General features: G+C 37.7%; 1 protein-coding gene across 6 annotated transcripts in view; it reads left to right on the top strand.

Annotated features, from left to right (window-relative positions):
* The window catches only part of PPP2R2C (protein phosphatase 2 regulatory subunit Bgamma), a 190,214-nt gene that overhangs the window by 90,418 nt on the left and 83,326 nt on the right, over window positions 1–16,470 (top strand). Inside the window, exon 2 of one of the 6 annotated variants that reach the window (XM_066548646.1) lies at window positions 12,574–12,729. The exons of 4 other annotated variants lie outside the window; for them this stretch is intronic. In XM_066548646.1, coding sequence (XP_066404743.1) covers window positions 12,717–12,729 — 13 coding nt within the window. In that variant the 5' untranslated portion in view covers window positions 12,574–12,716. Of the gene's footprint in view, window positions 1–4,922; window positions 5,049–12,573; window positions 12,730–16,470 lie in introns of those variants that run through there. One more of the 6 variants, XM_066548645.1, reaches the window with a different exon arrangement.

Raw genomic sequence — 16,470 nt, 5'->3', positions numbered from 1 at the left:
CTTGTGTGAGGTTGGCTTCCTGCAGAGACGCGGGACTTTTAAAGAGAGGTAACTGATAATTCATTCTAGATCCATTTGATGGTAAACTTTGAGAAACATAACCTTTTCAGGAGCAGATATGGCACTATCCTCTGAGATTTATGGGCAGGAGTTGACTGTGTACATCTGAGGAATGTCTGTCTAGCAGCAGCCTAGGAGTTTGGCTTATGTAGGAATCCCTTGTGAAAAATTCTGTTTGAAAAAGTGCACTCACAGCATGTATTTGAGACTACTGGGGTCTTTGAGTCAGCAGAGAAGTGTGCTGCTGTAGTGACTTAGGAACCCAAAGATGGTCAGAGCACCTCTCCTGTTAGGAGAGGCTGAGAAAATTGAGATTGTGCAGCCTGGAAAAAAGAAGGCTCTGGAGTGACATCATTGTGTCCTTCCAGTATTTGAAGGGGGCTGCAAGGGAGCTGAAGAGGGTCTTCTGGCAAGCCTTTATATTGACAGGACAAGGGGTAATGGCCTTAAATTAAAGAGGGAAGATTTAGGTTGAATAGTACGAAGAAATTATTCTCTGTGGGGGTGGTGAGACACTAAAACAGTACCCCTAGAAGTTGTGGTTGCCTTATCCCTTGGAAGCGTTCAAATACAGGGATAGGGCCCTGAGTGACCTGGTCTAGTAGAAGGTATCCCTGGCCGTGGCAAGTAGATGATTTTCAAGGTCCCTTCCAATCCATACCATTCAGAGATTCTGTGACTTGAGTCTTCCCTTTGCATTATAATTCTGGCATGTTTGTTATCTCAGCGCTTGATTTGAAATGTAGAAAACTGTGGTCTTTCTGACTTTAATTGGAGAATTGAATTTGTCAAGTTCCCTGAAGATTTAATGTGTGCAAATATAAATATTCTTATCATACTCTGATTTTTTCAACATATTCATATGTTGTTATCAAAATGTACATATACTCCAGTGGTAGTATTATGTTACATTAGTGGGGATTAATGCTGCAAAATCCAATATCTGCAGCCGGAGGGTGAACCACATCATTTCAGAAAGATCAAGGGACTGCAGTCATTTACATTTCATTGGGCTTTCTTGGATGCATATGCAATTTCTCTGCATCCCACTGTACAGCACTTGGAGCCAGGCTCTGGTCTGAAGGAGGTGACTAATGACAGTAATTATCTATTGCTTTCTTCTGCACATCTGCTTGGCAACATAACTCCTTGGCTTGGGTTAAAACAGCCTTGAAGCTTTTTTAACTACTCTGAGGGAAAAAAAAAATGTGTCATGCAAGGATTTATGCATTCCCCACTTCATGTTTCTGCCACCTGTGCCTTGCTCTGACATGGGTGGTTCTGTAAACCACACTGAGGTAGAAATTGTGCACAACTGGTCTTGCTGAGACTCTTCCTGAGCCTCCTTCTATGTTGAGTTCCCTCAGCACCAGAAATGTCTTCCCTAAGACTTAAGTAGACATGTTCATTGTTTTTTTTCCCCTCTCATGATAACATTTTCATCAAGGACCAGATGACAACACCAAGTGATGTTTGGCTCACATGTGGCTTTATTCTGTTTTGATGGTGGGAAATGGGACATACTGTATGATCTTAGTAGGGAAAAGGATTTGAATGAGCAAGATGATCAAACAATGATCTACGTGACCAAAGGAGCTCTGTAATGTAGGTTTCAAATCCATGTACTTAAAAAGTAGCAAACTTGTTGCTGCATTGTTCTAAAACAACTTTACTCATACCTCATTCTTCTCTGCTTCCCTGCTGTGGAATTTTTCCTTTATGGAAGGCCTGACTTAAAACATTTCAGGTTTTTCTCTCTGTTGTATAAGGGGTAAATGACCAAGCATGAAGCAATTCTTTACTAAGAATTCCACCTCTGTGGTTACTCCATTGCTGTGGTTACATTTCAGCAGCTCTAGATTCCAGTACTGTTGCATCCTCTTGCTTTCAGATTTTAATTAAAAGTTTTCATAGACAGATAACAGAACAATAGGGGGTTTGGTATTGACTAACAGTGCCTCCCCCCACCACCCAAAGGTTCAGCTACCAGTGAAAGGCTATTAAAAGCAATATTGGTGCAGATGCCAAGTGGGAAGAGATAGCAAGCATGTAAGAAGGAACAATTAATTTGTTTCACAATGAAATGTGTATAAAATAATAAATTATTTAAAAACAGGGTTTTTTTTCTGTTTATCTTCTTTTAATCTTGGATTTCCATAATAATAATAATAGTAATAGTAATTTTGTCTCAGTGGAAACTTTGTTTTCAGTTACTGTGTTAGTAATCTTGCACCGAAATGCTTGTATTTTTCAGTGCTGATACTTAATTTTATTAATCAGTCCTTATGCCTTGACTGTCTTGGAATTTAGTCTTTTCTACACCTACAGGTTTTAATAAAGGCATGCAGACTTCATTTAGTTAGTCAGTATAAGTCAAAAATGGATAAGACACTTGATGGATATTTCATAAGGACACGCATTTTTGTTTACAGACAAGTGAACACATTAGGTTGTGCAACAGCTGTATCTAAGTAGATGTAGAAGTAGGCATTTATGCTGGGCATAGATTATTTTTTTTTCCACATATGCAGGCATAAGGCTGAGGTAAAAATGTAATGTTTAGTTTCTAGACAATGCACAATGTCCTGTGGTCAGTTAGTTTATACAAACATGTTTCTGAATTACTGTGCAGGAGGACTGTAGCATTCATCATAAAAACCCAGATCTGAGCAGAATAAGATGACTTTTCCAAAAGCAAACTTGCAAGAAAATTTCTTACATTTGAAGGGCTGTGGTTGACTTTTTAAAATGCTGGTTAATTGTTCATCTGACCTATTTGTCTAGAAAAAATAGTACTAAATCCTGTGACATTGACAGTAGAACTTTGATCATGGGAATCCATATTCATTGCTTGAGGGCATTTGCTCTTATAAACAGGAACTGTGATTGTTAATGTTCTTCTGAGTATCCTAAATCAGCATTTGGAGCTGAATATTTCAGATGTAAATACACAGCCAGAGCTTGATACTATTACTGTTGTATTCCATTCATTTATTTGGTAAGTATTTTAATATTTTTAAAATAAGGGGTATGGATTTTTTTTTCCAAATTTTTGCAATGGATACTTCACTGGCAATGAGCATGATGGTGGATCCTTTCTGGGTCTGTGCTCTTTGGCAAACTGCAGTAGCCCACCTTCTGAAGAGCACGCAGGTGGGTTTAGAAGAACACTTGAATTGCTGATTCAAGGTTAAGAAGAGGCACCAGCAGTGTTGGATGGCTGTGCTACAAATTTCCCTCCATTGGAATTCTGCTCAGTGTTTCACAGTGCCATGCATGCCCTGTGACATGGCCTACACCTACACTGGCTCAAGCAGCAGAAAATCAACAAATATGTGCAGATGCTGAGAGAGATGCTTGAAGAAGCTGAAGAAACAGAGTTCTTCTGGTGTGAGACTTCTAGGTATGCTCTTCTTTTTATTAACAAAATATCATAGTGCTTGAACTATTGATTTTCATTTATCTGATGTCTGAATACAGATTTGTTTATAGTATTTCTTGTTTTCTTGTGATAGGAAACTGAAGAAGGGAATTCATGTTGAATGCAGGGCACTTGATGTTAATAAAATTTTTTTCCCCTTTTCCACACCTTCAATAAGACACAGTTGCATGGGACAGTTTGAATGCTTTCCTAGTGACATGGAAAAGCAAGAGAAGGCCACAGACTTGCAAATAAAAATTAGTTGTTATTTACTCATTCAAAACTGGCCAGGAAACAGCTAATACATTGCTCCATGACTGGCTCAGAGTTACTAATGATACCTGAACAGTTTTATGTATCACATCATTCATATACTTGATCATTGTTCTCTCATGTGTTTTCTGTTCTTAGCCTGTCTGAGTTCATTTGTGGCAGAGAACTCTTTTTGGATGCATTTTGGTTCCTGTTTTCTTTTGTTTTAAAAATAATCATACTGTAAATCTTACATGTAGATGAATGTTGGAGCTCATTCTTGCTTTGCTGTCTAGATCATGAGCATCTGACACACATGACAGTTCTCCACTTGCTGCAAACTAATCTAGTAACTCCATGCTGTTCTAATTGCTTTTTGTCTGTTTTTGCCTCTCAAAGGCACTAATGTGAGGATGTTTCCTGACTCCTTATTACTTATTTTAATTAATTGACAGTTATTTCTCTTTTATTCAGAAAGAGAAGGTGCTGGTAAAAACTAGCTACACAGGACAGTAATAGCAAAACAATCAGCTATTTGGGCTCAATTTAGGGGAAAGGAGTTTTGCTCCCTTATTGTCCTTCTCTTAAATAAAACATGAGGTGGGTTTATTCTTTTGTATACACCCATCGTTACACTTTCCTTCGTTATACTCATCTGTAAATCAAATCCATTGCTAAACTGAGATGCTCTCTCTCTGCCTATACTTAAAATAACCCTAGTAGTTTAAGAAGGTGAACCCACATGAACTGTGTGTTTTCAGTCTGTGTAGTTGTTTGCAAACTGCATGTAATTTGGTTTCACAGTACTCAGAGTGTGCCAGAGAAGAGCTAATCATGTGGATATTTAGTATATTTCTCCTAGTCCTGTCAGGCCATGTGGATGAGCATGAATCTGTGCTGAGGCTTTCTACCTTAACAGAGTCCTGCAATTTAGACTGGGTGGAGAGTTTGATCTGTGAATCACCATTGAATTTCAAGGGAAAAAGAGCTCAGATACCCCCTGAAGAGACTGTATTGTTATTAGGAGCTGCAATGATGGATGTAGAACTTGCTGACACACAGTCTTGAAAAGTTGAATGTTTAAGGGAGAAATTAAAAGAAATTAATTTAATCTGTTTATACCAGAGGTAGCTCAATGGCTTTGTTTTTGTTTTTATTTAAAAGATATCACTTGCTGGCTGCAGAGTGGGTGGATTCAGCTTCCTTCTGGAGCCTGAGCATATCACTTGGGGAAGATCTTGCTTTCTGCTGCATCCTAAAGACAATATGGAAGGGGAGAGCATCTGTGAGGTTGATTCTGGAGATGGACTGGGAGGTAGGGATGCCTGTCACTTATTTTTGTGTTCCACCCAGATGGCTGGTTACAGGAATCCCTTATGGCAATGGACCTTGGAATTTACAAAAAGCAAATGTGATAAAGGTGTCTACAGTTCATTGATTGTATTTGTCACTCTACAAGCAGTGAATAAAAGTTTTTCAAAACAGCTGTGTCTTAGAGGAAATGGTACATCTAGACAATCCATGTTGCAAGTGTTGTTATTTAGTCCGAGATGTCCCAGAGATAATACAAACTCTAAATACCTACAATAAAAGTAAAACCTTTTTCCTCTTTGTTTCTCCTTTTTTTGTGTGTCTCCTGCACTAACTGTATTGCACACACTGTTTTGTTTGTATTTTTTAACTGTACTACAGGAAACTGAATTACATGGTACTGAGTCTATCTTCTATACTAGTGACCCATGTGTAGATGTAGACTTTTCACTGATCTAAAATAAAGAGTCTTTGTTCTTATTTAACTACGAGTTCTACAGGTGTCCTTTTGCAAATTAGCTCACTTCATTGCCGTGGTTTATAATTTTCATAGTAGGGTGACAAACTTTTCTGAGAGAGTAATATTGCATATTTCTGCAGGGGAAATATATTTGTGTATAATGCAGGGGATCTTTGACAATGTATTTGGATAAACTTGTCTGTTTTAAATTCCTGGTTTAACACAGCTTTTTTTGAGACTAACATCTTTAGTTTGCAAACATCTTTAGTTTGCAGAAAACCTTGAACTGCCTAGGTCAGCTCGCTGTTGAACTCAGAAATCTAAATATTACAGGAAAGATTGAGGCTCTACATTAAAAGGTTGTAATAACATAAGACTCAGCATGCTGCACATCTGTCTAATTGTTTAGATCTTTTTCTGTAACTGTATTGTAATCATAGAGATTATTTTTTTGTATGAGCGTACTGTGCTTATGCTAAGATGCCTTCTTTTGTGTTTAATAATTCTATAATTTTTTCCTGTGCCCTTGATGTATCAGCAGTACTGTTTAGTAGAAGGAGCGGTTTCCAGAGTGTTACCAGAGTTTCCTTCACACAAATGAGTTGCTTCCAGACACCCATCAGTTGGGCTGACATGCAGATATGTATTCCTAAATGTTTACTGTTTTTTTAATGAAGAAACTGGTGGTTCAAGTTAGTTTTAATATTTCTGATAATACTATTAAATAGTTATTTTGTCATAATAATAATTTTGTCATAATTAATTGTAATAAGAACAGTGGAAGTATTTAGACTCAAATGATGCCTTTCTGCTAGGCAAATGAAGGGTAACAGAATCTTGGCATTGTCTTTAACATTCTGAGCCATTTGTGTTGCCCTCTCCCAAGTTTTGGAGACAGCTGAGGCCATTGTTCTGCTGGTTACTCTTGAGCACTAGTTTAGGCCTTACCATTGTGTACTTCAGTCACTGGACCTCTGCTGCATCTTTCTCATGGGTTTCATGCCAATTTGAGCATGGAGGAATTGTTTCAGAGCTGAGGTCACTGACAGTTTTGTATTCTGGTCCTCCTCTCTTTTCCCAGACTCAAATTCCCTCTTTCCTTCCTAACTTGCCTGCCACTTTCTGCCCTTCTGAACAGAGCAGGGGGAATGAGTTACTGTCAGTCTGTAACATTTCATCTCTGCTGCTCCTTCTCCTTATGCTCTTCCCATGCTCCATCCATTATAAGGTCCCACTCAAGGAATACAGTCCCTCATGAGCTTTTCCAACACAGGTCCTTCTCCACTGCTTCAGAATGAATCCTTTCCATGGGGAGCAGTCCATCAGGAGTGTGCTGCTCCTACAGGCTACAGTTCTGGCCTGAAAATTGCTTCAGTGTGGGCTCCCTGCATGGGCCATGAGTCCTGTCAGGAGCCTGCTCCAGCCTGGCTCTCCGTGGGCTGCAGTTTCCTTTAGGGCATCTCCTCATGCTCTGGTTTGGTGTTCTCCATGTGCTTGCAGGGTGGATATTTGCTCCACTGTGGACTTCATCAGCTGCAGGAGAACAAGCTTCATTATCACAGTCTTCTCTATTGGCTGCAATGGAATTTCTGCTCTGGTGCCTTCAGAAACTTTGCCCCTTCCTTCTTCAGTGACCTTGGCATCTGCAGAGCTGGTTCTCTGATGTTTTCTCATTCTCTCTTCTCAGCTGCCAAACAGGTTTTTTACCCTTTCCTAAATATCTTCTCACAGAGGTGCACTGGTGTCACTTGTGGGTTCAGCCTGGGACAGCAGTGGGTTTGTCCAACACAGGGCAGCTTCTGGTCTCTTCCCACAGAGCCCACCCCTGCCAAAACCTTGCCCTGAACACATACTCTTGCAGTAATTCCAGAGCAATATGCTTCTTTAAATGTATTCCTTATGGATTTGATGCAGTTCTTAGAGGGTATTGACATTAACTGACTACTTTGATGTGTTCCTAAAAGTGATCACTAAATTAGGCATTGTAAAATTATCTGTATTTAGAGGTGTTTCTTTAGAAACTTTTAATCCTTTTAGTCATGGAGTGATATGACCATTAATTAAAACTGAAGATCAAGCTCTGTTATTGCTCTGCTTCCATTACTTGATTTTTCAACATTTAATCCTATTTGTTTTGGCAAAGATTCTGCCACATATCGATGTGTATGTGGAATCAATACCATGGCACAAGTTTTAACTTGCTGTTGGAATTGTATTTTAATAAGAACCTGAAGATTTGCTGCTGCACAAAAGATACTACAGGGAGGAGACTCGGGAGGGGTCAAGTAATTTCTGTGTTTCTATTGCGTTGTTGATATTATGCCAGATCTGATTTTGGCCTGGTGTTTTCACTTGTAGCTCTTGTTCAAGTAAAAAATCCTTCCTGCATGTTAGCAAGGCTGCAAGCCAGTTGCTATGGTATTCAGCATTCCTTTTTTATTTTTAACCAATCGGCTGGCTTTTGTAATGATTCAGCCCAGAATAAGAAATTGGTCACATAGGCTAGAGCTGTATCAAAAGAGCAGGTATTTTTGGCTTGAAGAATCTGAAGAGGTTGGGAGAACAGCAGAATTTGAGTTTCAAGAAAATATCACAATCTATGTTTATGATATATTTTGTGATGTATAACTAAATGCTTGCAATGGTTATAAAAGGCATTAGTTCTTTTCCAGGATGATGGTAAAAATTGAATGACTGAACTAATTTCCCTATATTGTTTTATCATAATTTTTATAATTTCTCTATATTGTTTTTTCACCCAAAGGTATCAGTAATTCATAGCTAAAAATCTATTAGTTTTTAAAATTCTGTATCCATGTTTGGTTGCTTTTCATTGTGTTCCTAAGTGGTAGTATGTTTCTGACAGGGTATTGTTTGCTCATAGAGAATTACCAGACTGCTGCTTGTCTGCTCAGTTTTAGTGTTGCTGTTTGGATAATCAGAAAATTCTGGACAACTGCTAGATAATCTATAAGGATCTTAAAGTTCTAATGATGCTGACATGTAGCTGGCAGTGCTACAAGGATAAAAGAAAGATAAGCTAGAGAGAGAGATATTCTGATAGTTGTACTATTGAAAAAAGGAAGGTGGACTTTTGCTGGTCTTCTGAAGGTTTTAAGCTTCTTGCCTTGAAGGTGAGGTAGTTCTCCTACCCACCCAGGCTGCTGTTGTATTAGCAAGACAAATAAAAGACAGAGCTTGTTTTATACAAAGCAATTTACTGCTGAACTCATGCCTATATCCAAATTGAAACTTTCAGATTTCATTTTAGAAATTAAATTTGTAAAAGACAGTGCTACATACTAAGTCCATCAAGGTGTAGTATGATGAGTATGTGGAAACATGTATTTGAACATGGAAATAACTAGACAGAGAAGGGATTTCTCCTAGGAATGATTTTTTCCCTGTGTGCTCTGTACAATAGAGGGGCACAGTCCCTGTGGATAGCAGGATATTCCAAAGAAGCCTTTGCCTTTTCCTCCCAGAAGTGTGATGAGAGCTTTTGTTTGCTCTCCCAGAGCCTTACATGCTACCCCTTAATTTCTGTGTGCAGGTAATAATGTCCCACTGTGGAGTAAAATGCTGGCGGTGAATAATGATATCTCTGCTCTTGCTGTGAACAAAACCACTTCCTAGTTGTCAGGGGTTTGAATAAGAAAAATAACTAAGTAATGAAATTGATGGATAGGCTTTAAATGATGCTGGTAGAGACCATGAGTTTGTAGGCATCTGTAATAACTCCATTTCAATATTTGAATTCCTCACTATCACTGGACACTGACGAGGTAAACCTCATTGTGCAGCCACCAGAATAGTAAAGCAGACTGGTAAAGCCATAATGATGTTCAGGAAACACAAGCTTCTAAGCATGTGGTACATGACTTTGCAAGAGATCAAGATGAAGATTTGCATCAGCTCAACAAACAATGAAAAATCCAACTTCCAAGATTGTACCAAAAAACCCCAAAGCAAAACCAAAACGAACTGAAAACCAGCAGAGCTTAAACCAGTCGTGTTACAGCAAAGTAAAAGGAAGAGTAAAACTCTTCTTTGCTTATAATATGGAGTAAGTATTAATTTATTGCACTGGGATTCCTCTATCCTGATAAGTAGAACATGGATTGATCCCCACTGACTGTGTAGCTAAACAGGCTAAAGTATTTTTAGGTCTGTCATTAATTTATATTTATATGTTATTCTTCATTATATGTCATTATATATAACATATATAATAACATCATAAAGAACAAAGAAAAACATAAATATAAATAAATATATATTAATATATTTTTATAGACACATTTATATATTATTTGTATATTATTTATATATTATTTGTAATTTATATATTATTTGTATTCTTGTGTCAAATCTATGCTTTAAAAAATATTAATGGGACAATCTCCTAATGTTTTTGAGTCAAGCAAAAACCCTAGAAAAGTCTGGGTGGATCAGCAAATATATTTTGAGTTTATGGGTTTGGATGGTCAAATTTAACACGTGTGGTGTTTAACATTTGTTTGTTACCATTAGATGCATGAGTACGTAAAAACCATACATCCAGGAGATAGTTTTTAAGCATGCCCACCTTTTACAAATGTGATTTTAGTGACAGAGTTCACTGATATTTTATATTCTGATATTTACTAGTTGAGATTTTTATTGTTACATGAGCTTTTCATTGTTTATTAGCATTTTTTAGCTTACTTTAGAGAACTATATTCTAAGTTGCAAGATACACACAAATGACCAGCAGTCATGGCATTATAGCATTAGAGTATGGCACATACTATTGCATTGTAATAAACATGAGACATTTTATAATGATTTTTTGGCTATAAATAAATTTGTAGATGCAGAAGGGAGAGCAAAGAATGAGAATTTGTTTTTCTTGGACATGGCCTATTGGGGGCATGCATTTGAAATGTGTGGAGGGCACTTATGGAAAGTAGGGCTAGTTCGTAACCATTCTGGGTATCAACACACCATGGAAGAGATCCTGAAAGTGATTATAAAACCAAAATTTCATAAGCACCCTGCCAGTATTTAAGTGACAATTATTGTCCCTGGTCAGGGACAATTTTCACTTGGTATCAAGGATATAGTGACTTCATTAAGGGACAATGGTTTGAAAATGTAATTGTGGAAAACCTCAACAAATGGCTTCCAGAGAAATACTAGAAATATGACTTATCAGAGTTTTTGTATAATTGTTTGCAGTAAATCAATGCTTAGATTAGTGCTTCCAGTGGTGGCATAGATGATCTAGAAATAACTTAATTTGGTTTTGATTCAAGAAAAATCAATTATATAATTAAAAAAGTGTTGAGCATCTAAAATTCTTAAGCCAGAAAGCAGACAAGAGTACTCAAGCTCTTGAAAGCAATTTCTGTGGTGTCCCTTGCATTTTAATTACTTTTTCAAGAACATTTATGCAAGATACTAATTTTGCTTGGGTTTTGGGTCATCCCTAAAGTACATGTATATTCCTATATGACTTCACTTAGAAATTGCCCTTGGCTAATAATTCCTCATGTCTACTTACCAGCCAGCTTGCAAGGCAAGTCATAAAGAGTGGGATTTCACTTAGTAGAGCTCTGCCTTTTTAAGGGAAGTGCGATGTGAGAGACGGGAAGTGTCCTTAAATTTGAGTATATAAAGAATCCTCTGTGCTCTGATTGGTTGGTCAAAGCCAAGATTTGCTCCATGTTGCTTTCTAACAATTCCCACATCAGGCACAGGCTGATAGCTCTGCACTGCTCAAACTGAATCTGCAAGGGCTGGTGTAAGTATTGCACCTCCACTGATGTTGGAAATTATGTATTAGAGAGGTGATGTCGACATACCCGGAGAACTTGCCTCGTTTCCACCAAAGGAATACTGTGGGCTTCATTCAGATTCACTATTTATTAAAAGTACTGCTTTTAAAAGTGCAAATATAGTTGAAAGAAAACTCTCTCACGAGAGCTTGGTGCATACAAATACACACTTGAGTAACTAACTTGAATGGATTGTTGCTGTCTGAACTAGATTCACATAATGACAAATGCCTTAATAAAAAGAACTGCTTTGATACAGCACTTCATCTTTCTGAATTTCAAAGCACTGCAAATTTGAATATACACGTGTGTAAATAACCATAGAAATCTACCTGGAATGTATAATAAATATTCTTTTTTTCCTAGTCAGTGCTTGCATGTATTTCCTTTCTGATAAAACTCCTAGAAAAGAAAGGCTTTTGGAAAATGAAAGATGTGAATTAAAATGGAGAAGATATTTCTTCATGGGTCCATAAGGTTTTTTTCTTTGATGTTATACAAACCTGGAAGGAGGCTGCTACTTCAGAGTGTTTCTTTTTGAATACCAATATTGCTGTAAAATCCAGTTCCCTAATTTCTTCTCCTTATATTCAGATGATGGAAATACAGTTTATTTCTATGAAATAGAGCATTTTATTTATATGCTTGTGTGATTTTATTTTTTCCTTACCACTTCTCCTTTCTCAATAGGAAGATCCTGCCTTTAAAAGGGAAAGAGCACCTCTTCTCTAGATCCTGTAGAATGATTTTGTGGGCTCCATTTTGAATTCTATTGACTGAAGCAGCTAATGCTTCTTGAAACTGCTTCAGCAGTTATTCTGTTGAACTGTTGGTGGAGAGTAAATTGATTAATCTGAGTTTAATCCTTTCAACAGCTATACAATGGGTTTCACATTGAGGAATTTTCAAGGTATTAATTATTTCAGTGACTTAGATCAGGGCAGGTAATTCTAAAGTTAGTTTCTACTTCTTTGGGATTACGAGTATGAGAGAGCAAACTCTCTTGACTCTCAGCTAATTGAACTGATGTAGGTGAATGAGGAGCTAGAAAGATCTGGGGCATGGTTTGTGGCTCACTTTTGTAAGTCTGGGCATGTCCTCTGAGGAAGTATTTTTCTATTACTGAAAGTGATTGGGAGAACAAGGTGCTTGCTTGCTTACAGGGTCAGCAGTTTTGTTCCTGCTTGAAAAATTGTCCTTAGATGAGGAAAGTTTTCACCATTTTTGTCTTGAATTTCTTTGTTTTTTAGGGAAAGCTATAAGGAAGCTTGTGCGCAAGGCGACTCTGGTGGCATCTAGAATCCTCAGATTTCCTTGACTGAATCCATCTGGGTTTAGCCCTAAATATAGTAGACAAGCTGCACTGCTTGCACTGATAAATTATATCTTCCAAATGATAGACCAAGGTACAGTCATGTATACTAACCGTTTTTGATGTCATTTGACTCTTGATTCTGTTGCTTTTTGGGTAGTTGTGACACTACAATTTGTCCCCACTCTTGTGGACTATCTTTTCACCAGTGCTCTTAAAAAAAAAAATATTAAAAGAGACTTCTGGCCTGGCTCTGGCATTTAGTGTTGACAGCTTTTTATGAGTCTGCGGCTTGGTGGGAAACTCAGCCTCTCCTGAAGTTCACAAACTTGCCTTCAGTGGCAAAATAATGGGATTGTTGCCAACACAACTTTATTTGGTTTTACTACCCATGGAAAAGTGCAAACGTAAATCGAAGCTTCCTTTTTGACACATAGTGTCATTTTAGTCTGTATGCTAAACAATTGTAAAATGAAAACAGACTATGTTCTAACAAAGCATAGATTTTGAGTATAAAAAAACATCACTATTATCCAAAGGAAAAAATAGATCAGTAAGTACTATTCTAAATGATAGTTAATAATTAGTTTCTAGATCTGCCCTGGTATCTCAGCTAGCTGTTGGAATGAAAAAGAAATCTTAGTGCCAACTGGCTGCTTTCTGAGGTCAGAACTTCTCTTTGCTTTTTTGTTTTAGGTGGGAAAGCATTCTGTCTCCTAACTGGGTCTTTCCTGCACTACAGTGACATAACTTTCATAATATAGAATGTTTAAAGATGTTTTTGGAGTGGTATTGTTAGTTCACATTTTAAGACTTTGATATCCAGTAGAATATATCCCTCTACTTGGATTTTCCATAACATCTAAAAATTAAGACATTATAAGGGGGGTTTTAAATGTCTTATCTGAGCATGACATTGGTTGAATATTAATCCAGTTGCACAGACTATTACAATTTTGATTTTTATGTAATTTAGGTATTGAGTTGGGAGAGTTCAAAGCTGTCTTTTTTTTGCCCAAAGACAGAGGGTGTGTTTTCTGTGTGTACCTTCTTGGTTCTTCAGTGCTCCTTGTTGGGCTGCAGCTGTTTGCTGCCTCCACCTTTAAATGCTGAGCTTTATCCTTATTTTGGAACAAATACTTCCAGGGGCTCCTTCCTAGAGCACTAAGGACTTGAGAGAGATTCTCCAGTGAACACTTGATCAGACTGGCTGGTGCCTTTGGCCCCCTGTGAATGTCCCTGTCTTGTCCCATAGCAACACAGCCTGAACCATCAGCTGAGCACAGTAAAAGGTCACACTCAGTTTGCGAGTTACATATGGCTTGGAATTTGCTGTACAATGTCTGTGGTCTGTTGTCTGGCAAAATAACATTAGATTTAAAGAATGGGTGTCTCTGGTGTTCAGCCCTGCAAAATTGGTCTATAGATCATTGTTGTTTTGACTGTAATTGTTTTGAAAGACATGCACTTGCTGGGAGGTTAATGAAAGGTTTCAATAGTTGTGCTGTTTAATTTGTACCATACAGGAAATAATTGGAGAATATGCCTATCTTTTCAACTGACAGCAACAGGTCACACTTTGGCACACAGTTAATTGATAAATTTTCTGTGTGTATCATTAGTGGATAGGAAGATGACTAGATCATTTTTTTGCTGGGTTGTGATCAGTCTATGATGACATACAGATGGCTGTAGTGGTCTGTGTAAAATGCTTCCTTATCTTGTCCACTACCAGGTTTTTGTGATAAGTCTTTATATCTATTTTATATCTATCTATTCAACATCTGGGCAGGCCAAAACATTTGAATCATAGAATCACAGAATGGTTTGGGTTGGAAGGGACCCTAATCATCTAGTTCCAACCCTTTTGTCATGGGCAGGGACACCTTCCATTAAAAGGCAAGTGACGTAAATTAGTTTTCTTAGTTCTAGGAAATTCTGATGGTATTTTACGGTGGGTTTATAAAATATTGTTCTTCTATCTTAATTTACAATCCTTAGGAAATTTCTGGCTGTCAATAAAATAGTCTCAGAACAGAAAGGGCCATGAGAAAAGTTTCTTCTTAAGAGAAAAAGTGGGTACTACGTTAGAAATATCTGGGAGCTGTCAAGAAAATGAAAGCTAACCATGTGCTTTGTCATGAGGCTCTGGAGTTTGAATGCCTGGTCTGGACGTGCTGGACATGGACAGGCTGTTCTCCAGCCCCTGATAAATGAGAGAAGAGAGGATGGCTGAGGTTTTCCTTTACCCCGTATTGCACCAAGACTAGAGCATGAAGAATTTCTGTTAGCATAGATAGTACTAGAACAGTAGTGAAATGCTGAAGATGGTTTTAAAATCCAGCTAATAAGTGAAAGTTTTAATAGTCACTAATTGCAGGCTTTAGAAATACCTGGGACCCAGCAACATTGCTAATTTTCAATGAAAAGCATGTTCAATGAAGTTAAGCAGTGAAAAGTTGGAAATCTGCTCATGTTTTTTGTCATTTGCTTTTGCATTTGGCTGTATAATCACAGACTGATTTTACATTAGTTTAGTCATCACTAAATTAATTAATTATAGAAAGGTGTGTTGAAAAGTATCAATGACAAGTTTTTTCTGTGATTGTTTTTCAGAGCTTGATCCATAAGGTTTCCCCTTATTTGAAAGGTCTTCAGTATAACTGAGCTTTTAAAATGAAACTCAAGATGCGCCAGCTGGATATTAGCTGGAGTTAAAATGTGATTATATACACATCATGTTATTGGCTCCAGTTCTTCAGTGTCAATAAATATCATGGGAAGCAAGCAGGAGAGGATGCAAATTTCAGGTGTTCATTGGAAGAAATTTCTAGGTTGGTTTGGGAGAGGATTGGCTGTACTGATGTAATAAGCACACACTGAAACACACCTTAGAGTGTGAAGGAGAGAAATTTTATGTTGCTGTTATTCTGCTTTGCTCTATACAAGCAATGAGTATAACACAGTGTTTCATGGCGTTTGCTTTTGTAGTGGTTCATTCTCCTCCCTGCATGCCTGTCTGGAAGCAGAACAAGCATGGATAGCAGCTCAGGGGCTGGTTGTTTAGCAGCAGCTCACTGATGGGAGGTACCAGCACAGAGCCATCCCTGAGCACTCCTCCCTGTGCTGCTGTTCAGGGCTGCTGAGCTCTGCTGACAGGGTGCAGGAGTACAGGAGTTCATCTCCTGGTGTACTGGCACAGCAGCACCCTGCATTGCTGCATCACCTTTGCAGGGCTGTAAATAAATAAATTATAAATTATAGGTTATAAATACACTTCAGGAGGAGATCACTGCTTAGCCTTCTCTTCTCGCTCTTTCAAAAAGACATTTTCACTTTCCTGTGTTACAGAGAAGGTGCTGACTCAGTGTTGTACTGTACATTTAAAGATTCCAAAAACCCAATGTGCTGTCATGTGTCTTTCATCTGCAGTGCTGTGGGTTTTGCCATTCAAATGTGAAGATTTGATAACCAGTGAATTTACATTTCTGGCAATTTACAAGCTTTGCGCTTCTCCTTTGTTTTAAAAGTGAAATACTTGGAGTTTCCTGGGGAAAGTAGATATTTCTGACCTTTGAAGAAAACACAGAAAAGCTTATATCCAGTATAGTATTATTTATATTAAATTTTAATGCTATACTTGATTTTAGTGTTTCCTTTTCTCTTAGGGTTGTATTTTCACCTATTGATGTAATGAAGCCATTAGAAAGTTTACATTGGAATAGCAATTAATAAAAATTATTTTAAATATTAGCATATAAAAAAGCTATCTGCCACTTACTTGGGGAGAAGTAACAATTGGGAGAAGTAACAATTAAAGAATTAATATGATGAC

This window comes from Molothrus aeneus, chromosome 4 (genome assembly GCF_037042795.1).
Source record: "Molothrus aeneus isolate 106 chromosome 4, BPBGC_Maene_1.0, whole genome shotgun sequence".
Classification (NCBI taxonomy): domain Eukaryota; kingdom Metazoa; phylum Chordata; class Aves; order Passeriformes; family Icteridae; genus Molothrus; species Molothrus aeneus.
Note: the sequence above shows the minus strand (reverse complement) of the source record. Positions and strands in the feature narration are given on the sequence as shown.